The sequence below is a fragment of the Gopherus flavomarginatus genome, chromosome 17 (assembly GCF_025201925.1).
Source record: "Gopherus flavomarginatus isolate rGopFla2 chromosome 17, rGopFla2.mat.asm, whole genome shotgun sequence".
Taxonomy (NCBI): domain Eukaryota; kingdom Metazoa; phylum Chordata; order Testudines; family Testudinidae; genus Gopherus; species Gopherus flavomarginatus.
In genome coordinates, this window is record NC_066633.1 from 26,409,597 (window position 1) to 26,433,474 (window position 23,878).

At 45.5% G+C, this 23,878-nt stretch overlaps 2 protein-coding genes and 1 non-coding gene across 6 annotated transcripts in view; 2 read left to right on the forward strand and 1 right to left on the reverse strand.

The window, feature by feature from the left end:
* Window positions 1-23,878, forward strand: part of LOC127036049 (zinc finger protein 383-like) — a 103,137-nt gene that overhangs the window by 21,190 nt on the left and 58,069 nt on the right. The gene's annotated exons all lie outside the window — the stretch shown is intronic.
* TRNAT-UGU (transfer RNA threonine (anticodon UGU)) lies at window positions 1,182-1,255 on the forward strand. Its single transcript has one exon. It is a non-coding gene; the product is annotated as a tRNA-Thr (tRNA).
* The window catches only part of LOC127036047 (zinc finger protein 436-like), a 122,310-nt gene continuing 110,944 nt past the window's right edge, over window positions 12,513-23,878 (reverse strand). For 3 of the 4 annotated variants that reach the window (XM_050926498.1, XM_050926499.1, XM_050926501.1), the window contains one exon: window positions 12,513-17,129. In XM_050926498.1, the coding sequence (XP_050782455.1) occupies window positions 15,973-17,129 (1,157 nt within the window). In that variant the 3' untranslated portion in view covers window positions 12,513-15,972. The remainder of the gene's footprint in view (window positions 17,130-23,878) is intronic. The other variant, XM_050926500.1, reaches the window with a different exon arrangement.

Below are 23,878 nucleotides of genomic sequence, written 5' to 3' on the forward strand. Positions count from 1 at the left end.
TGTCGCCACTGTCCGATAACCTGTGTATGTCATCACACGAGGGTCCCACCAGTGGCTCAGGAGTGTCAGGAATGGGCCTAAATACTTCTGCCATGGGGTTTAGGGTGGAAGAGGAGGTGCTCTCTTTTGATTCAGCTTATCGAGACTGAAATCTTGTCTTCACCTCCAAAGTGCCTGGGCAGGGGCAGGACATTAGCACAGCAAGGGAGAGGTGTGGCAGTGACATCACAAAGGCCTTTTGCAGGACTTCAGACTATTGGTCAAAGGTGGTGGGGAGGTGATGACCTCACAGAAAGATGCTGACATCAGCCAGGCAGGACAGGGGCGAGGAGCCAGGGAAACCTCAGAGACCCCTGTGGCTTTGCTTCAGCAAGTCTCCTTCTCCAGGTCACTCTCTGAGGACTGAGAGAGTATTTGGGTTCATGTATGTGAGCGCCAGGAGGAACCTCTTTCCAGGTTTCTCCTTCCCTTTTCCTGATTTTAATAGAAAACAGCCGTCCCTGTTTAGAAGGTAAGAGCCTCCTCGAGGGAAAGGAGGTCCTGGGCGTGTCACAGTTCGGATGCCAGTGCCCCCCCACACACACTGTAAGGAAGCTCCCACCACCCTGCTCTGTGTTCGCAGTGCGGGAGAGAGCAGCATCCATGGCAGAGATTTGCTCCTGGCTGCCAGAACAGAGCAGCAGGCTCAGCTGTCAGAACTTCCCAGAGCAATGAAAGGGGAGGGGCCCATGGCTCTGTAGCAGGAATGCAGGGCAGGCGAGTTCACGGCGAGCATTGCGGGATACTGGAGGAGGCCAGTTATGGTGATAAAATGAACGGCAGCATCTGCTCGGTCACTTTAAGTTTGCTGCAAAAGCTCTAGACCTCTCATTGGAGTTGTTTTATTTTGTCAGCAAAACAGGGCAGTTTTGTCGCCAGACGTGGCATTTCAGTGTGTACACCAGCCACAAGCTGCCGACCGAGGTAGCCTAGTATGTTTTTTACACACTTGAGCAATATAATTCTACTGAAACAACTTTGTAGTGCAGACCTGGTCAAAGATTCACTCACACACAACTTGTAAAGACAACATCACCTGCTCCTCTGCTTTGCAGAATCCAAACACAAACAAAGCTTGTCAGGCCCCGGTGATGATGGCAGGGAGTCAGGTGTAGGCAGACACGGGGTTTTAGCTATCCACAGGCACCATGGCTTAGCTGGTTAAAGCATATGTTTTGTAAACAGGAGATCCTGGGTTCAACTCCCAGTGGTGCCTTGTTGACTGGTTGTTGGGGCACCTGTTTTTGGCTACTGTCAGAAGACAGGATTCAGAGCTAAATGGGCCTTTGGTCTAGCCCAGTATGGTTTTTCTTATGGTTTAAATAACACTCACAGGCACTGGTAATAGAGTTACTGAAAGTTTGGGAATTAGGAGCGAGTAGGTCAGTGGCCCAGTCCCCACACAGATGACACTCTCCCTCTGGGACAGGGGCACGTCTGAGCTCTCACCCAAATGCTCCTTGTGGCTGCCAGAATCTGTGAGCAGCTTGTTTAGTTTACGCCAAAGGTTGAGTCCTGCTTTGTGCATCGTTTGTGAGAATGAAAATCCTAAATTGCCTTTTGAAATAACGAATGCAGCAGGACGTGTTATTGTCCCTACCCCAAAGCAGACAGACCAATGGAGAAATGCCGTCGAGTCCAAGGTAATACTCCACTGCCATTTTACCTTTTTTGCTTGTTAAACTCCTTCGATCTGCCCAGCCCAGGCTGTCCTCTGCCTCAGCTGCTGCTCCCAGCCTGCTTTTGAGTCAAGCATGCAGGGCACTCAGGGCAACAGAGGCTGGGACAGGGCAGCAGCCTGGGTTGGGCTGGGAAGATGCTGGGAGTTCTGGTTCCCTGAGAACTGGTCTGGCTCCCTTCTCAACCGCGAACAAATCAATTCCACGTCCCCTCCCCAGAAAAATCAGTGTGGAGCCAAGAGCAGCAGGGGACGATTCCCTCTAGTTCCCACCGAGGCAGGAGAGAACCCAGGGTGTTTCTAGCAAAGCTTTTGGAACTGATGTGGGGAAACCAGCCTGTAATAACAGGCAGTTCCAGTTTAAGCTAAGTGTTTTTAACAATTTCTACAACATTAAAAAACCCTTCAATCGTAGTGTCACCATCCATAAAATTGCTTCAGCCTTATAGGTTCCCAAGTGCACAACTAAACATCTCTTCAAATCCAAGGGAGTGGAGATCAGTCAATGTTCAGAGTCATCCCACATAAAAGAACCATGTTGTCATACACACTGGCCCCATCATGTGGCCATCGCCTTTCCCTCCTCTCCGTTAAAAATTTTAGTATTTTGCACAGAAACTTTCTTCCCTCAGGAGAGACCTGGGAACCAGGTTTGCCAGCCAGACAAACACCTTTAAGAGGAGGCGTCATCTGTCAAAAAATGATCTCTCTCCTTCAGTTCAGTGAAATGTTACTTATCCTGGCAGAGCTGGAGGTTGAAAGCAGCTACATCAAACCCCTGTGTAGCTAACAGGACTGAACACAAACACTCCCTTGTATCTGAAGAGATGTTTAGTTTTACCCTTGGTAAACTACAAGACTAAAGGGAAAGGCGGTGGTAGTGTCAAATATAAAGAGTGAAACACAAAACAATCATCATAGTTATGTCCGTAGTGATTGCAAAATCTTTCTATATTCTTCTTATTATCATCAATGTATTATTTTCTCTGGCATCTAGACATTGACTAGACCTTGACCAAGAAATTTGGATCTTGATAAAATAATCGACTACCCCTGGTTAAGGCAATGGACTTGACACCCACTCGGGCAGTGATTAGCTGCCAAAATCTTAACAACCGGTTCCCTATAAAAAGTTCTGATTTAAGGGGGGGAGTGGAGGAGGGGTTGGCGGAGGGGAGACATACCCGTGGGGCTGGGAGCCCCTGCAGGACTTGGGGCAAATTACCCCACTTGCCCCCCGGCAACCCTAGATCTTGCAGCCCCCTCCTCCCTTACCTTGCCAGCAGCTCAAAGCAGCAGGACAACTCAGGAGCTCAGAACAATCATTCCTTTTATTAAGCACTATCTAACCATGGCTTAGGTCAGCTTATTTATACTGGCTCTGGGGTTTTTTATACACTGAAAAACGTACTAGTTAGAGGGTGTGACAAACTGGGAATGTTCCTAATGTTTTCTCGGAATACTGTGTTGGTGCCTCAGTGTCCCCTATGCAGTTCTTAAGTATCTAGGTGGTGGAATAAGGGTGTATGATTGCTACAGAGCAAGGGGCCAGTGCACCTAAATGCCTGGCACCCTGTCTCCTAGCAACTGATGGTCTGGGCCCCTCCTCTGCAAAGGTGCCAACTGAAGGTGTTGGAGACGAAGAGATCAGATGACCTCCTGGCCCGGGAAAGGGGCTGAGCAGAGAGGAGGGGCTGGAGGGGGTGGTTAGTCTGCAGCTGGCTGGGGACGAAGAGTGAAGTGCAGACGTGGGGGGTCTGGCTCACTGCCCCCTAGAATGGACCCGGCCGAGGGGTCCAGTTCGCGGTACATACAAGCTCTGTTTTAGACCTTGTTTCTGTCATCGAATAAACCTCTGTTTTACTGGCTGGCTCAGAGTCACGTCTGACTGCAAAGTGAGGGTGCAGGACCCTATGGCTTCCCCAGGACCCCGCTGGGGCAGGCTTGCTGTGGGAAGCGCATGGAGGGGCAGAGGATGTTGAATGCTCCAAGGAGAGACCCAGGAGGTGAAGACGTGTGAGCTTCTTGCCCTGAACTGTCTGCTCCGAGGAAGAGGAGGCTCCCCAAAGTCCTGACTGGCTTGGTGGGGAGCAGTTCCAGAGCATCGCCGGGGACTCCGTGACAGAGGGTTTATTCCATCACCCTCCCATTCCCTGGCCCTTCTTGCATGACCAGAGAGCAGCAATACCCGAAGTTCAAAGGTGCAAACAATTCAATGTTTATTGGGGTAAACTTCCAGCAAGCAATGATTTCAATTTCCTTCCTCAGTGTCCCCCTTCCCAGCTCTGACACCACAGAGGCTTGTCTGTGTCCTTGTTCCTATTCCCCCCTTAGCAAAACATAATTCCAGTTCCCCTACCCCCACTCCCATTCCCCACTTTACTTCCTGATTGACTGCAATCTATATAGTAAAACTGGAGTTCTGCTTAGCTATACCTTAGCCAATCATTTTACTGAAACATAACTAACCAATCCTAACATACTGTAACATGATTATCTAACCAATTATACCCCACTGCCTTAATTGGTTTATCACCAACATATTAATTATACAGCAGACAGAAACAATCACAGAACCAGACAGAGATTATACAGACAAGCAATAGAAAAGTGGGAACTACAGTGATAGAACAACAAAGAAATGAGGATTTCACACACGCAGCTGTTGGTAAGTGAGTTGTTGCCAGACAGGATCCTATCATGGTAGAGGTTGTGGATGCTGGTTGCTTAGCTGTCTGGCCCACAGAGCAGGATTTTGAGGTTCACCATTACTGTCTCAGAATGCCAGCACCCATCTTTTGTTCACTTAAAAAGCGAGCAGGGAGATTCCAACATAGCAGAACTCATGGATCTCCAGGAAATGTGTAACTTTAGGTCTGGGTGAGTGTGTCTAAAAATCAGCTGTGCTGTGGAAGGTCTCTAGAAGTTGAAAGAGATGTGCCATCTCGACCTTCCTAAAGAATTAATCAAATATTAATGAAAACTAAGGTTGATAAGTCATGTTCTTTGCTGCATTAGGCTGGTGGACTGGTCTAAAGTGCTAATTTTATGACTCTTTTTTCCTATCTCTTGGGTATTCTGGTCTCTGCACAGAGACGTGGTTTCAAATCCCACTCCTGACATTAGCATTTAATTATATCTGGAGAAAACGGCCTCACTTCAATCTCCTTTGGAACAATAGAACACCATTTGCTTAGCTTTTCTATTCCAGTAGTTGTGAGAGAAGTTCCAAACCAGGGGGAAACAAGGCCTGTTCTTTCGACCGATCAATTTTTGTCTTCCTTCATTCCAAGCCATTTCCTCAGATACATCCATATTTCCCACACTATTGTGTTTAGCGTTCTTTGCTTTTATGAAACTTTAGAGTCTTCATTTAATTGCAGAAGAGTTTTGTTTTCTGACCTGGAATTGAACAGGGGCTACCCGAGGGGGACAATGCTGCTCCCTTTTCTTGGCTCATCCAAAAAACATTAGTTCTTGATGCCCTTTGTTTCCCTGTTCTTCAAAGGGAAATCAGCTGGTGTAGCAGCTACTGAGAGAGCCTTAGAAAAGGGCTCCAGGTTTGACAGGAGCTAGTTTCTGTAGTATAGTGGTTATCACATTTTCCTTACACGCAAAAGGTCCCTGGTTCAGAAACAGTGCTGCTTTCTCTCCCTTGGTCTTTTATCACTCCAAGTCCTTTCTCAACTACATCCATAGCTTTTATGGTTTCTTCCTAGTTATTTTTTTTCCTTTCATGGAGCTTTAAATTCAAAAGGAGAGGCTTAGCCGGCATTTTGAGGGAAGGAACAGACCATCATTTGGGAGACTGCCAGTTACATAACAAATCTGAGCGTAGAAAAATCCCAACCCATTGTCCTGCATATTTAGCTCCCAGCCAGCAGTTTTTCCCTTGCCTTTTTCTTTTCTTTTTTTTTTTGAGCTAACCTTGAGTCCAGGGCGCACACACTCTCTCTGCCCCACACATCAAATCTGGCCCTGCTGCAAAGTGACCCCTAAGAACCAGCAACAAGCTTATAAGCCACTGGATGTGTTGGAAAGAGGCAGCTCTGAGTGTAACAGTCAGCAAAGAAGGTCTGTTTGGGGATGTGGCTCAGTGGTACAGTGCCTGCTTTGCATGTATAAGGCCCTGGGTTCATACCCCACATTTGCCTTTCAGCCCTGCTGCTTTGCTCATGCTCAGCTGACATGTGGCCCAGCCAATCTCCCTGAGCAGTGAGGGCAAAGTGCCAATCACATGGAAGCTCTGTGGGGGTTTCTGCTCCTAAAGCACCATGGTGACTCTAAGATTCCCATCCACTGAGCTGCTTGATGAGGAAGGACTGGAGAGAAGGGTCCCATCAGCACAGAGGGAGGGACAAGGACATGGAGGAGCAGTCAGTGCTGAGAGAGGTCGGTGATTTACACAAGACAGGGGACACTGGTTCTTGGAAGGGACAGGAGGTGAGGGCAGCTTGTTTACAATGATGCTGATGATGAATAGAAAAAAAGGCTGGAGTCAATGAAACATGAGAGCATAGAAGGAGAACGGCAGCTCCACAGAGGGCCCTGGCTGCTCATATACCCCAGTTTATAAGTACACAACATAAGAATGGCCACACTGGGTCAGATCAAAGGTCCATCCAGCCTAGTATCCTGTCTTCTTACAGTGGCCGATCCTAGGTGCCCCAGGGTTCCACTGCGTGTTATGTGAAGAAATATTTCCTTTTGTTTAGTTTAAACCTACTGCCTCTTCATTTCATTTGGTGACCCCCTAGTTCTTGTGTCTAGAGGAGTAAGTAACACTTCCTTATTTACTTTCCTCCAACGCAATCATTGTTTTATAGACCTCTATCATCTCTTTTCCAAGCTGAAAAGTCTATTGTATTAATCACTCTTCATATGAAAGCTGCTCCATACCCCTAATCATTTTTGTTGCCCTTTTCTGAACCTTTTCCAATTACAATATATCTTTTATCAGGTGGGGTGACTACATCTGCATGCAGTATTCAAGATGTGGGTGTGCCATGGATTTCTGAGGAGGCGCCCTGGCTTCTCCTAGATAGCGAGAATAAACAAACAGGGACCCAGACCCCTACAGTGATCCCATGGACAAGAACCTGGTTGCTAGTGGGGTGAAGGTTTCCTCTAAACAAAGGGGAGCTGAAATCCCTCCGTGTCCTGGAACTTAAGCAATGAAAGCTTCAAACCCTTCATAGCCATGCATTGAGGTGCATCAGCAGAAGGTTGGGCTGGAGCAGGGATTGGCATCCTATGGCACACGTGCCAAAGGTGGCACGTGAGCCAATTTTTAATGGCACGCTGGGGCCTGCCAGGACTCCAGTGTGTCATTAAAAATCCTGCTGGCGTGGCAACCTGCTGGCCCTTCCTCTGCCTTCCTCGAGAGCCCTGCTGCCGCGTGCACTGCGCTCTCGGGGCCAGGGCTCTTCACTCCTGTGGGGCAGCATTTGGCTCTGCAAGGAGTGAAAGACACTCCCCGCTCATCCGGCACCCTGCCACCTTGCGCGCAGCACTTTGAGGGGCGGGGCTGCATGCGCGGCAGCAGGGCTCCGAATGAGCAGTAAGGGGTCCGGGATTGGGGGGGGGTTGGGATAAGCGGGGAGGGGCAATCAGGGGACAGGGAGCAGGGTGGGTTGGATGGGGGTGTGGGATCCTGGAGAGGGTGGTTGGGGTGGGGGTCTCTGGAGGGGGCAGTCAGGGAGCGGGAGGAGTGGATGAGGCATGGGAGTCTGGGGTCTGTTAGGAGATGGGTAGGAGACAAGGCAATCAGGGAACAGGGAGCAAGGAGGGTCCTGGGGGCACAGTTAGGGGTCTCTGGGGGGGGTCAGGGAACACGGAGCTGGGAGGGGTTGGATGAGTCGGGAGTTTGGGGGGGCTGTCAGGAGGTAGGGGTGTAGAGAGTGGTTGTGGCAGGCAGAGAGCGGGGGGGGGGTGTATGGGTCCAGAGTTCTGGGGGTCCTGTCAGGGGGCAGGGAGCGGTTAGATAGGCATGGGAGTCCGGGAGTTCTGTCTGGGTGTAGGGGTGTGGATAAGGGTTGGGGCAGTCAGGGGACAGGTAGGGGGTAGGGTCCTAGGGGAGCAGTCAGGGGACATGGGGCAGGGAGGCTTAGATAGGGAGTGGGGTCCCAGGAAGGGGTAGTTGGGACAAGAAGAGGGGGGATGTGGGTTCTGGGGGAGGCAGTCACTCAGCCCTCTGCCCAGAGCCCTGACCCCCCCACACACCTCTCAGGCCCCTGCCCTGAGCCCTGTACCACCCAGCCCTCTGTTGACTCCTTCACCACTCTACTCCCCCATGCCCTCAACCCTGACTCTGGCACCCCCCATATCCCCAGCCTCCCCACATCCCATGCACCCCGCACATCCCCATCCCCACCCTGAGCACCAAATGGGAGCTCCTGCACCCTTCACATACATTCCCACCTGCACCCCTCACGCCAAATGGGAGATGACCAGATAAGTGCCCCCACACCCAAACCTTCTTCCTCAACCCTGAGCCTCCTCCCTCATTCTAGCTCCGGCCAGACCCTTCATCCCCAGCCCTTTTTTCGGTCCACTCCCACCCTCAGCTCAGTGCAGAGAGAGGAAGAGAATGGGCCAGAACCAGGTAGAAGGTAGGTACCCACTGTATGTGGGCAGGGCCGGGACCCCAGACCGGCAGCAGGCTGAGCGGGTCCGGCAGCCGGGATCCTGGCTGGCAGGAGCCAGCGGATGGAACCCCTGGGCGGCAGTGGGCTGAGTCTGGGGTCCTGGCTGCCAGCCCCGCACAGCCCGCTGCCGGTGTGGGGTTCTGGCTGACAGACCCTTCCTAGCTGGGGTCCTGGCCGCAGGCCCCTCAGCCCACTGCCAGCCTAGATGAACAGAACCCCAGACCAGCAGCAGGCTGAGCGGGCCAGCGGTGTAAGATCAACATTTTAATTTAATTTTAAATGAAGCTTCTTAAACATTTTGAAAACCTTGTTTATTTTACAATACACTACTTTAGTTATATAATATACAGACTTGTAGAGAGAGACCTTCCAAAAAACATTAAAATGTATTACCGGCACACAAAACCTTACATTAGAGTGAATAAATGAAGACTTGGCACACCACTTCTGAAAGGTTGCCAACCCCTGGGCTGGAGGAACCTGGAGAGTACATTTCTATTCTAATCTAATCTACATTTCTATTTCTTTGGGCTTTGTAGGTTAAATTAATGCAGCCTCTGCTCCACTCTCTCCCAAGGGTCTAATGTTGCTGTGCACAATGAGAAATCTTGGGATAAGATTGAAATGAAATAGAAGCAGCATATGGTGGCAGAACCTAAGGAATTAAAAGCCCTTTGATTCTTATGTGTGTGCACTGACTTTGAACCAGAAGTGTAAGTTTTCTCGCTTTGTGGCTGCAGCCAGTAAAATATTTAACTATCTATCAGGGATGGTCTAGACAGTATTTGGTCCTGCCATGAGGGCAGGGGACTGGACTCGATGACCTCTCGAGGTCCCTTCCAGTCCTAGAGTCTATGAATCTATGAAACTGGCTTTTCCTAAATGCTGTAGAGTGTGAGTTCCTGGGAACAGGCAGGGGGAGAGGGAGTAAGAGGAGAAAGGCAGAGACATTGGAGAAGAATAATGGGGGGAGAAGAAAGAGACAGAACACAGAGAGACAATAAATGATTGAAGATGTCCCAACTCGATCTTGCTCATCACAGGTGTTCAGAAAACTGGGGAGTTGTAGGTTTCAAATATCAAGGGGATCTCCACATACCCGATCTCTCTCTCCTGGCTCCCATTTTTAGTATTAATTTTTATTTTGAAATGTTTGCCATAACCCCGATCTTCTCTTTCCCTAACTGTAGTGCAATTTGGGTGGGTTTTTTTGTTGTTTTTTTGCTTCCCTTTTGTTCATATCAATATATTTGTAACAGCAAAGGAATCTGTAGGAGCAAAAACTGACTCAAAACTTTATTTCCCCATCATGCAGGAACATGATACAAACACTGCACACAGCTGGAATCATAACACGGAAGGTCAGGGGATAGGAGATGCAGGTTTCCAAGTGTTCTGTCTTCTCAGATGACACATTCCAGCCCCTTGTATTCCTCCCTCCTGTGTGACCTGCAGGGCTTTGACACATTTATTGTTTCATTTTATTGATAATGTGATTGTAACACAATGTGACTGAAGTTAAACCACTTCCAGACAAGGAACCAACCAAAGAGAAAAGCCATTATTGCATTGGCTGGGAATTGATGCCAGGTCAACTGTTTGGAAGGCAGCTATGCTCACCACTATAGCACCACCCCAGCTGGCAGGAGCAGCTTTCCTGCAGGCTCCATGTCCTGGCAAAGGGGGTTACACATGACCATGGAGCTAGTAATCAGGGTGGATGGGCTGGAAGCTGTCTGACAGCTGGGAGCAGAGTTAGGGGGTAAAGGTGAAAACAGATCTCATTGGGAGCTGGCTCTGCACTCAACCTGCTCCTACAAGAGGGGAACTGAAGCTCAACTTCAATCATAGAAAAATCTTCCCTAAGGAGGAAGGGGACAGCTTGTTTTACAGACAACGTTTGTGGTTTTTGCCCACTACATACAGAGGGGCTGGATAGTGCTGAGTCCAGACAAGACTCTGGTAGGATAAGGAAGAAATTCAGGCTGCCAGTGAGCTGAAGGAGGGAGAGGATATTTTGACAGCTATAGACACCTCATCTTAAAGGCTTTTGTCTGCCGCCTCCTAGTGACTGTTTGGCACAGGAATGCAGCCCCCTCTGTCAAGCCAGGCCTGACAAACCTCTAAGGATGGCGATTGTACCACCTCCCTAGGGAACCCATTCCAGTGCTTCACCGCCCTCCTAGTGAAAAAGTTTTTCCTACTATTCAACCTAGACCTCCCCCCTGCAACTTGAGACCATTGCTCCTTGTTCTGTCATCTGCCACCACTGAGATCAGCTGAGCTCCATCCTCTTTGGAACCTCCTCTCAGGTAGTTGAAGGCTGCTATCAAATCCCCCCTCACTCTTCTCTTCTGCAGACTAAATAACTCTAGTTCCCTCACCTTCTCTTCATAAATCATATGCGTAGCTCGCCTAATAATTTTTGTTGCCCTCCGCTGAACACTCTCCAATTTGTCCACATCCTTTCTGTAGCAGGGGGCCCAAAACTGGATGCAGTACTCCTATTTGGCACTGATATGGCCACATCTGAAGGCAATAATCACTTCCCTCGATCTGCTGCCAACATTCCTACTAATGCTGCCCAATATGCTATTAATCTTCCTGGCAACAAGGGCACATTATTGACTCATATCCAGCTTCTTGTCCACGGTAATCCCCAGGTCCTTTTCTGCAGAACTGCCACTTAGCCAGTGTCCTCAGCCTGTAGCGGGGCATAGGAATCTTTCATCCTAAGTGTAGGAATCTGCACTTGTCCTTGTTGAGCCTCATCAGATTTCTTTTGGCCCAATCCTCCAATTTGTCTAGGTCCCTCTGGACCCAAACCCTACACTCCAGTGCTTGGATTCCTTGTGTGCTTTCACAGAGCGAAGAGCACATGTTCCATGACTTCATAGGGCAGAGTTTTATGCTACAGGGAGCTTTCCCTGTGTCGATCAACATAGATGCACATTGTGACCCTTCCCAGGGTGCTAAGGGTCGTGAGTCTCCTTGTGACCACCTGCCACAAGTAACAGGGACTTTTGAATTTGGCAGCTGGATGTTAGTGACCAAACTCACCAGCCTGTCAGGCAGTGAAGCACCCTCCTCTGAGCTACAGTAACCTTGACAGTTGACAATAAAGGCACCTTAACCCCTGAGTTCCTTCAATGTGTCCCCCCACCCACTAGATACTCAGGGTATGTCTATACTATGTGCCAAATTGGCGGGTAGCGATCGATCCAGCTGGGGGTCGATATTTCGCGTCTAGTGTAGATGCAGTATATCAATCCTCGAGTACTCTTCTGTCAACCACTGTACTCCAGCTCGGTGAGAGACGCAGGCAGAGTCTACCGGGGAGCTGCAGCAGTCGACTCACTGCGATGAAGACACCATGGTAAGTAGATCTAAGTACATCGACTTCAGCTACGTTATTCATGTAGCTGAAGTTGCATAACTTAGATTGATTCCCTTCCCTAGAGTAGACCAGGGCTCAGAAAAATCCCAGATCCTCTCTGCCCGAAGCAATGGTACATCCCAGCTTCCCAGTTTTACTGTAGCCCACTGCTACTGGATCACACATAGCACTTGAGCACAGTTATTGAACAAAGGGAAATTTATTTAACAAGGGACAGAGATTTAAACAAACAAACGTGAATGATGGAAACCAACTGTTACCAACAAAACAAAATCACAAAATGCAACCTACACTTTTTAATAGTTACCTTTCCTACCTAAGTAGATTGAAGTCTGAGGTAACAGTCTGTTGCAGTGATTGCTAGTCCCCAGGAGCCAAGGCTCTGCCTTTCTTGAAGCACCACTGGTCATTAGTGATCTCCTTGGTGAATGGACCCAGTGTTCCTCTCCACTCTCTTATAAAATGAATCAGTCTTTTGTGTATATTCACAGAAAGGACCATTTCCTCATTGTCATATTGTCGTTTACACTTCCACAGGGTTTCGATGTCTATAATTTGTCTTTGATAGTTTTCCATTGGCTTTTCTGGGCTGGTGCAAAGGTTGACAATGCAGCAACATATCTCATAACTGGCTAGCAAGGGATGGATGACAATTCCCTCCCACTTGAACAGGCCATTCCCAACAAGAACTTTGATTGGATTGACTCACTTTCATGACAATACCATATGGGCATAATGTTCCATATACTTACATGACTCCTTCAATAGGACTCATACACACCTCTTGCAGTGATCAGGGGTAACAATCTACAAGCTTTCAGTAGAGATCTCACTGCTATGCTTCCTGGATAAATATCATAAAAATCAGAACATTAGGTGTGAGTCTGTCAGGTCTGAGGCAGGAGTTTTTTGTGAATTACTTTGACCTCTCTGCCAAATGGCACCAAAGAGCATTTATCACACATGCACTGAGCTATACAGTCACACTCTGATAGAACAGAAAGGCCAATACAAAAAATAGAGAAAGGAACAATAAAATACTAAAATGACAATGGTTGGAACTCAACATTTCTCTCTGTTTTTGGACTACGGGTAATTAGAGCTTTTCCCTCAGCTGAACCAGGTGAACGGACAGCTGGCTCAGCCCTCCATACTAGCAGCTTTCTCATATATAGGGAGATGGGTCAAAACTGGAATTGATGTCATGACTCGCTTCCCAGAGGGGATCAGTCTGTCTAAGGCTATGTCTACCCTTCAAACACTGGAAATATTCTTCTGACAACATAACCCTGTTTACACTGGGGCTTAGGTCACATTAACTACTTCTCTCAGTGGAGTGGATTTTTCACGCCCCTGAGAGATATGGCCATGTCAACATAGCTCTTTAGTGTAACTAGCCTCTAGATGGCTTTTAGATATGAAAGGCAATGGACTTCTGCCTTTTCCTTGCTATTGATGGTTGACAACTGCAGCTTTCCTACCTGCTGGACACATCCTATGACAGATGTCAGGCTTTTCCTTTGCAAATTAGAGAAGTGGGAAAGTCAGTGATGCTTACAGTGTAAGTGAGTAAAAACTTATACAACTTGTCTCCTTGAGCAATTTTCCTCCTAATAGAAATTGACTTTGAAGCTAAGCAAAATATGGTCTATTTGAAATACAAAACAATAAAATCTGTACTGACCCAATATTCTCTTCTACACTCTTTCTAACACCTATTCTCCCACCGCAACCTTTGGAGTGAGGTTTTCTACCAGAACTCCTTACACTACAGGGGGTAAATTAAATCAAATTAACTTTTCAAGATTAACCATCATTTCCCGTACAACTAAAAAAAGAAAAAAAACAAGACAACTTTCAGTTTTTCAAAATAATTCAGATCAAACAATTAGTCTCTTACTCTTTAACCAATAACATCACCTATTATTTCATTTTCACTAGTAACACTAATATATTCAAAGATCACAAATTCTGGTCACATATGTTAGTTATCTTTTAATCCCCATTGCCAACAACCGAACCTTAGCTCAAGTTGTGGCTTGTCCCAACGCCTCTGTGAGTTCATATCTCTCCGGTTCTTCTGCCATGCGTGTTGGTGGAAGGGGTCTCCTATGTGGGAATGTTAGCATCATGAGGAAAAATACCTCTCTTTTCACCCTTTAAATCTTTCAAAGTAGTAGAAAGTAGGGGGAGAAGTGATACAAATGCAGAAAACACAAGAGAAAACTGTCTGGTCTACACTAAAGACATTTATCGGTATAATTATTGCTCAGGGGTGTGAAAAATCAACACAGCTTAGCAACGTAGTTACACATCTCTAATCCCCAGTGTAGATAGTGCTACATCAGCAGGAGGCCTTCGTCTGCCAACATAGCCATCTGAGACAATATTGATTTAAACAATTGAACTACACTGTGGTCATATGCACTTCCTTCAGTTAGTCGGGGTCTGCTGTTGTTCACTATTTCCAAGTGGAGACTTTAACTCACTGCTGTGTCTTTGTTAGCATGGCCAGTAAATTGGAAAGTTCTCTCCTATTGACAGAACTGCCCTTGAACTTTCTCCATATCATCATGGAAGGATGGGGAAAAAGCAAAGCTGAAGTGAGAAATGATGACTTCAGCAAATGGTCATTTGTCTTAAATTCTCCAATAAATCTGAGCTGAACTAATATCTAATTGTGTGACCACATAGCCATCAAGAAAGATAGAAATCCAGATCACAGAGAGAGAGAGAATACATGACAATTAAAAGTGTAAATTGAAATTCCAGAGCAGGTTACATCTAATTATTTAGAATCAGGACAAGAGATTCTCCCATCACATTCTCCTCTGATCCATTCAAACAGATTTCATTGAGCACTGTCTCAATAGTCAGTTATGTTATCCTAGCATTCCCATAATGAGGAAAAAGCAGCCACCTTGCCAGAATTGGCTTGACCAATAGATGGAACCTGAGATTTAAACTCGAAATGATCACACGGCATTTAGGATCCATTTGAATTCCCCTTCTTGGTCTTTGATACTTTCATCTCCAGTCATAGCAACTCCGGTATAGGATTAAATAAGTCAAAGCACAGACAACTGAGAACACTTCATCACATGATACTTTGAGAAGTGGAGGGGTAGAATGTGATGACGATAAACTCTGCCTGGCTCAGACAAAATGTAACAGTTCTGCCATGATGGGGAGGGAGGGAATCTCTGAGTCACCCCATCTCCTTCCAAGTATCAGAGGGGTAGCTGTGTTAGTTTGGATCTGTAAAACGTGACAAAGAGTCCTGTAGCACCTTGTAGACTAACAGTCATATTGGTGCATAATCTTTCGTGGGTGAATCCCACTTTGTCAGATGCAAGTAGTGGAAATTTCCAGAGGCGGGTATAAATATGCAAGCAAGAATCAGGCTAGAGATAACAAGGTTAGTTAAATCAGGGAGGATGGGGCCCTCTTCTAGCAGCTGAGGTGTGAACAGCAACGGAGGAGAAACTGCTTCTGTAGCTGGCTAGCCATTCACAGTCTGTTTAATCCTGAGCTGGTAGTGTCAAATTTCCAAATGAACTGAAGCTCAGCAGTTTCTCGTTGAAGTCTGGCCCTGAAGTATTTTTGCTGCAGGATGGCTACTTTTAAGTCTGCTCTTGTGCGTCCAGGGAGATTGAAGTGTTCTTCTACAAGTTTTTGTATACTGCTTATGCTCCAATATGTATTTTAGTCTGTAAGCTGCCACAGGACTCTGTCGCTTTTTACATCTCCTTCCAGTACCACAGAGGCTGAAATGACACTTTTTTCCTGCCCCTGCTCCTCTTCATTTAAATCTAATATGAAAAGTTCCCATTATAGCTGCTCTTCAGCACAACATGAGAACAATTGGCAATGATACAATCTGTATCACTGGTGACTCTAACAAGAACTTTGCAATAGGAGGAATGGTATAAATGTGATACTCTCTGGTTCCTGATAGGAAGGGCACACTAGAATTACTCATGGGAGAATGGAGTTGATAGCAAGGACAAATGAATCCACCTCAAAGAAGTCAAACTGCAAAATGCAAAAATGGGCCACTCACTCATCCGGACAAGCTGAGGGATATCGGTGCTTCAAACAGCTTTTACAAGTTACTATGTGGAAATCAGGAAAGTATTAAAGTATTGATAGCCCTAGAGGGTTTTATGGTGTTGATCCCCCTTGCAGATACTCTGAGGGCTCACATGGGCTCAGTGGCAAGACAAGGTTTTCCCACACTCACTGCTTCCATTGGGTCTCATACCTGTGTGGATTCTCTGATGGCTAATAAGCTGCTGGCGGTGAAGGAATTTTTTCCCACAATCACTGCATTTATAGGGCCTCTCCCCTGTGTGGATTCTGAGATGGGTAAGAAGGTTTGAGCTGTGATTGAAGGTTTTCCCACACTCACTGCATACATAGGGCCGCTCTCCTGTGTGGATTCTCTGATGTCTATTAAGCTGCTGGCAGTGAAGGAAGTTTTTCCCACACTCACTGCATACATACGGCCTCTCCCCTGTGTGGATTCTGAGATGGGTAAGAAGATGTGAGCTGAGAGTGAAGGTTTTCCCACACTCATTGCATACATAGGGCCTCTCTCCTGTGTGGATTCTCTGATGCCTAGTAAGGTGAGAGTTGTGAGTGAAGCTTTTCCCACACTCACAACATTCAAAGGGCCTCTCCCCTGTGTGGATTCTCTGATGTTGAGAAAGGTTTGAGCTGCTAGTGAAGCTTTTCTCACACTCACGGCATTCATAGGGCTTCTCCCCTGTGTGGATTCTCTGATGTCTGGTAAGGTGAAAGCTGTGAGTGAAGCTTTTCCCACACTCACTGCATTCATAGGGCGTCTCCCCTGTGTGGATTCTGAGATGGGTAATAAGGCTTGAATTGCAATTGAAGCTTTTCCCACAAGCACTGCATACATAGGGCCTCTCCCCGGTGTGGATTCTCTGATGTTGAGAAAGGTTTGAGCTGCTAGTGAAGCTTTTCCCACACTCATGGCATTCATAGGGCCTCTCCCCTGTGTGGATTCTCTGATGTTTAGAAAGGGCTGAGCTGCAAGCGAAGGTTTTCCCACACTCAGTGCATGTATTTTTCCTCTTTCCCATGAGGATTTCCTGCTGTGTTGTGGTTTCCTTGATGCTCTTCCGAGTTCCCCGACAGGAAATAAAATTACCCCTTTTCTCCTCTGGCTGGTTTCCTTGCTCTCTTTCTGGTCTGTGCTGAATCTCACAGCATTTTCCCTGCTCATGACTCCTGGACACATTCCTTTTCGAGCTTTGCGATAATTCTCTTTGTTTATCCACTGGCTCAACATTTTCCTGCTGAGAATTCTGCTCCTCTTTCTCACATGCCATTGCATCACCTGCTGTGACAAGAGACAGAAACCTCAGACAGGGATAGAGAGGGGAAGGCCAAAACAAAACAAGTGCTTGAGAGAGGTAAATAAAAACAAGAACTGAACTCCGCCAAACTCTTCTCCTAAACAGGAGAGAGGAGAGGATCAATTCGGCCCTCACACTCCATCCAAATTCACAGAGGGAAAGGAGGAAGCTACTGCCTGGTGTCTGCTAGGTTCTACAGGAAGCCATGAGCTATATTTACCCTGAGGATATGACCTCTGCTAGGGACAATAATGAACTGAGAAACCTTCCAAGGGCATTGTAGGGGAACTGAGATGTTTCCTTCAGGCACTTACAGATTCTGAGTTGGTTTAATCTTTCCTCAGCTGTGCAGGGAACTCTCTGGATCTCTCTTTCCTCTGAACCCTGGAGGTCTGGGACCCAGGGCTCTTCCCCTTGTTCCAGCTGGGAGATTATAGGAGGTTTGGAAACTGGAAACCCTACTCAGATGAAAGAAAACAAAGGAGTTCAGCTGATTTCATATGACTGTGTCATAAAAAACACTATTAATTTAACTTCAGTGCTTAGTGTGACCCAGTGTGTCTGGGGCAGTCCACACTGAAAATGCCAAGATCAGGGCAGGCTGAAAAAGGGAGAGCAGATGCTCCCAAAACTGGGGGTTAACACGGAAGTTAAATTCACCAGTCATTCACCAACTGTGCTTCTGATCCCCCACAGTGGTTATCGAGAAACTGAAAAAAGACATGACATGGCCCCCTTTACTGCAGTTCTCTGACTCCCAGTCAGCACCTAGGTCCGGCACAGTGAGAGGTCATTTAAAAACTCTGCTCACATAAACAAAGTGTTCCTCTGACCTCAGAGTCAGCCACATTACCAGGTCTGTATAGGTTTGGATCTTACTCAGAATACTATGATGTCAGCCAACCCTTAGCGTCTAAACTAAAGGTTTATAAGCAAGAAAGCATCTATACTAAAGGTTTATTATAAAAGAAGGAAAGAAAAAGGAAGTTGTTAAAATGGGAAAACAGTCAGATACATTCAGAAATCTATATATCTGGTTCTTGGCAGTATTGGTAAAAAAGGTAACAATTGGAGATATATCAATCTCCTAGAACTGAAAAGGACCTTGAAAGGTCATGGAGTCCAGCCCCCTGCCTTCACTAACAGGACCAATTTTTGCCCCAGCTCCCTAAGTGGTACCCTCAAGGATTGATCTCACAACTTTGGGTTTAGCAGGCCAATGCTCAAACCACAGAGCTATCCCTCCCCCCAGATGAGTGAGTTTCTGGTCTGAAAGGCTCTCTGGTACACATCCACATCATTCAGTCCTTTGTTCCAGGGTTCAGTGTGTAGAGAAATTGCTCCAGAGGTAGGAAGAGGGATTGAAGACAAAATGGAGCTGATGCAGCTACCCTTTATATTCCTTTTGCCAAGTGGCTTCTACTTTCTGTGTCCAAAACACAGGCTTCACAGCACATGGCATGGAAAAGCCTTGGAGGTCTCAGTACACAGGCATACCCCTGCGTGTCTTGCTGACTCAATAGGTGTATCCCCTTGATCCTTTCAATGGGTTCATTGTACAGCTGATGACCCCGGATAGGCCATCGAACAGGCTGGGCACTGCTGATGCCAATATGTCTGGGGGTGTCACTCAGAAACACTACACAAGTCTGGAATACAGATATACCCTGCAGATCTGTAACTCACAATACAAAGATAGAAACAAGATTAACAAATGAGGAAAATCATAACATTTTCATTGACACCTTACATGGTGTATCTAGCACGATTCATTGCAATTTCATCATATTGGTATTTATAATAAAATAATAATATAAAGTGTCTCTCAATTCCATACAGTGTCACTTAATAAACCAGTGAGTTACCAGGACCGGTTCCCCAGGTGTTTGAAGATGCCAAACATCTTGCTTGTGAGGGACTGAAATACCCACAGATATGTTGGGAACACAGAGACAGACACTGTGCAAGTCTCTGCCCCTATGTTCACTCTTCTAGAATATTAGGATCAATTTTGTTCATAGTATGTGTCAGGGCTGAATCTCCACTCTGTCACTCCGAGTGCAGAAAGTGGGAGCCCGACAGGATTCTAAAAATTAATTTGTTCAACTCTAGGCTTGTATTAAACCCCCAAAGTTACAGCTTTTTTCTGACCTTGGTTTGGTAAATGCTGCCACCACCCAAATGCAAAAAAAACCCCAAACCCTTGGACCTAGGAAGGAGCACTTGAGAATTCTTCCCTCTGGGGTACCCTCAAGCCCTTTCACCTCCCCTTCGGGAAAGAGCTGAGAAAGAAAACAGGAAATTAGTTGTGGCTACTAGATAATCAACAACATGCACAAACCTCTTAGGACACCAAAAATCCAATCCTGTTCTTAAAAGAGGTAAATTTTATTAAAATTGAAAAGGAAAACAATACATCTGGAACTTAGGCTTTGGCTAGATCTTAAAAGAAACAATTTTTGTAAGCACCCAAAATAGCTTTCCTGGGGGTTCAGCTTAAAGCTTAGAAGCAAACAAAAGCATCTGGGATAGCACAGAGGAGCTCCAAAATCCAAAATCAAAAATATAAACCTGATTGTGTCTGTCTAAACATTCCCTGTCCAAATCATTTCTTCTAGGTATGGAAGATGAATTTTCAAACCTGCTTCAAGCCATACACAGCATTGCTACTCCGTGTCGCCTTCTCCGGAGAACAATAGACAAAGGGAAAGTTATTGTCCCATTTAAAAAAGTTCTAGCCTTTCCACTGGCTCTTTTGGTCAGGTGCCCACTCCTTTTCTTTTACCTGTGGGTTTGTTAACCCTTTACAAGTAAAGCAAGCAGAGAAGTCACACCAACAAGGATTTTACAGCAATCTAGCTGGCTGGGTGTTTATAAAAGGGAGATCCCTCCCCTTCCCTTCATTTATCACTGTATGGCTTGTGAGGTAACATTTGAAAAGACAATCTACTGAATATCCTCCTTAAAATGTGTAGCAACATTGTATGTAAAGTGATGAGATTTTACGGTATGATATTACTGAAAAAGTTGCAACCCTAACCCTAAGTTCCTCAGAGACAGCAAGGCAAACAGCTGGTCAAACAGCCATTCTCCAGGAGGGGGAAGGTGTGAAGAAGACATTTATATTCCATCACAGGGACCACTTGAAGCTCTTATCTACGACAGCCTGTCTCCATGACTCAGCTGAGAACTGAATTTCTTTCTAGTACAAAGGACTGAATTATAAAAAAGAGGTGAGGAAAATGCATGAGACACCCTCTCCCCCTTCCCTCCGCTCATGATAATTCCTGAAGAACTGAATGTGGGCAGCAGTGACAGGTTAGAGGGATTCCTGGCTGAAAGGAAAGCCAGCCTGTCTCAGCACATGGTGAGAGAAACATTTGTTTTACATCCAGTTTAGCTTGTTAAGTTAAACATTAGTTTGTGTTTTCTCTCGCATTTCTTTTGTAAACAAGTCTGACTTTTTTGCCTCATTACTTGTAGTCACTGAAAGTCTTTTTTTTTTTTCAGTAGTGAACAGTCTTAGTTTATTGTTTTATCTAACCAGTGTGGTTGGATTAAAGCGCGTTGAAAACTCCATTTGGAATAACACCACTGATGCATGTCACTTTCCATTGATGAAATAACAGATTTCATATGAGCTCCCATTGTTCAGTAGCATGCTAGACAGGACAAGATGCACATTTCTGGGGGAAGTCTGGGAGCAGAGAATTTTCTGGGGTTCTCCTGTGGGTACTGTCATTCAGGAGTCACTGACTAGCAGCACCCAATACTGTGAAGCTGGGAGCGAGATACATGCTGGAGAGTGCGTGTTAACTGCCCAGGAGTGGCTGCTCTCACAGTAAAGCAGTGTAAAAGGCACCCCAGCCTGGGGAACTGAGGGGACACAGCTGTTCAACAGTCCAGATTGTACTGTGCTTAATGTCACAGACACTCAATTTCAAAGTCTCCTAAAACACATAGAAAGTAAATCCACGTCCCAAAAATCGAAGTCTCCAGACAGAAGGCAAGTCTCCCTGGCTCTGCTTCTTGCTGACAGACAGGTCCAGAGACAAAGAGAGAGAGAGACAAAGAGAGTCCCAGGGAAGCTGGAAACATAAGAGTGGGGCTCAGTGGAGAAAGGGAACAGGAAGGGCAGGGATATTACTGAATGCAGGATATCAGCAAGACTAGATGTCAGGGTAGCACATAGTGCAGCCCATTGGAAAACATAATCCCAAATAAACATATTAAATGATGGAGTCTAAATTAGTCATTTCCATTGATTTATATAAGGGCAATAAGATATTCTCTGTATTATTGTCTATCCCTTATAAAATAATTCCTAATATCCTCTTTGCTTTTTTGACTTCCGCTGCACACTGCTGGATGTCTTCAGATCACTATACACAATGACAAAAAGATCTTTTTCCTGATTAGTTGTAGCTAAATTAGCCCCTGTCATATTGTATATATACTTGGGGTTATTTTTTCCAATGTGCATTACTTTACATTTATCCACATGAAATTTCATTTGCCATTCTGTTGCCCAATCACTTAGTTTTGTGAGATCTTTTTGAAGTTCTTCACAGTCTGCTTTGGTCTTAACTATCTTGAGTAGTTTAGTATCATTTGCAAACTTTGCCACCTCACTGTTTACCCCTTTCTCCAGATCATTTATGAATAAGTTGAATAGGATTGGTCCTAGGACTGACCCTTGGGGAACACCACTAGTTACTCCTCTTTATTCGGAAAATTTACCATTTATTCCTACCCTTTGTTCCCTGTCTTTTACTTAGTTCTCAATTCATGACGAGATCTTCCCTCTTATCCCATGATAACTTAATTTATGTAAGAGCCTTTGGTGAGAGACCTTGTCAAAGGTTTTCTGGAAATCTAAGTACACTATGTCCACTGGATCTCCCTTGTCCACATGTTTCATGACACCTTCAAAGAACTCTAATAGATTAGTAAGACATGATTTCCCTTTACAGAAACCATGTTGACTTTTGCCCAATAATTTCTGTTCTTCTATGTGCCTGACAATTTTATTCTTTTCTACTCTTTCTACTAATTTGCCTGGCACAGACGTTAGACTTACCGGTCTGTAATTGCCAGGATCGCCTCTAGAGCCCTTTTGAAATATTGGCGTTACATTAGCAATCTTCCAGTCATTGGGTACAGAAGCCGATTTAAAGGACAGGTTACAAACCACAGCTAATAGTCCCCAATTTCACATTTGAGTTCCTTCAGAACTCTTGAGTAAATACCATCTGGTTCCGGTGACTTCTTACACTTAAGTTTATCAATTAGTTCCAAAACCTCCTCTAGTGACACTTCAATCTGTGGCAATTCCTCAGATTTGTCACCCAAAAAAGGTTTGGGAATCTCCCTAACCTTCTCAGCCGTGAAGACTGAAGCAAAGAATGCATTTAGTTTCTCCGCAATGACTTTATCGTCTTTAAGGACTCCTTTTGTATCTCAATTGTCCAGGGGCCCCACTGGTTGTTTAGCAAGCTTCCTGCTTTTGATGTACTTAAAAAACATTTTGTTATTACCTTCTGAGGTTTTGGCTAGCTGTTCCTCAAACTTCTTTTTGGCTTTTCCTATTACATTATTACACTTAATTTGGCAGTACTTATGCTCCCTTCTATATACACCTCACTAGGATTTGACTTCCAGTTTTTAAAAGATGCCATTTTATCTCTCACTGCTTCTTTTACATGGTTAAGCCAGCCACAGTGGCTCTTTTTAGTTCTTTTGCTGTGTTTTTTAATTGGGGTATACATTTAAGTTGAGCCTCTAATATTGTGTCTTTGAAAAGCGTCTATGCAGCTTGCAGAGATTTCACCCTAGGCATCTGAAGAAGTGGGTATTCACCCACGAAAGCTCATGCTCCAAAACGTCTGTTAGTCTAGAAGGTGCCACAGGATTCTTTGCTACTCTAGTCACTGTACCTTTTAATTTCTGTTGAACTAACCCCATCATTTTTGCACAGTTCTCCTTTCTGAAATTAAATGCCACAGTGTTGAGCTGTCCTTACCACCACAGGTATGTTAAATTTTGTTAGATTATGATCACTATTTCCAAGCGGTCCTGTTATAGTTACCTCTTGGACAAGATCCTGCGCTCCACTCAGGACTAAATGGAGAGTTGCTTCTCCCCTTGCGGGTTCTTGTACCAGCTGCTCCAAGAAACAGTCATTTCAAGTATCGAGAAATTTTGTCTCTGCATTTTGTCCTGAGCTGACATGGACTCAGTCAATATGGGGATAACTGAAATCTCCCACTATTATGGAGTTCTTTATTTTGACAGCCTCTCTAATCTCCCTTCACATTTCATCCTCACTATCACTGTCTTTTAATAGGTGGTCGATAATAGATCCTTATTGTTATATTCTTATTAGAGCATGGAATTACTATCCATAGAGATTCTATGGAACATGCGATTTCATTTAAGATTTTTACTTCATTTGAGTCTACATTTTCTTTAACATACACTGCCACTCCCCTCCCCACCTCCCGAGTATGACCTGCTCTGTCCTTCTGATATATTTTGTACCCTGGAATGATTGTCCTTTTGATTGTCCTCACTCCACCAGGTTTCTGTGATGCCTATTATGTCAACAGTCTCTTTTAAACACCAGGCACTCTAATTCACCCATCTTATGATTTACAGTTCTAGCATTTGTGTACAAGCACTTTAAAAACTTTTCCCTGTTTATTTGTCTGCCCTTTTCTGATGTGTTAGATTC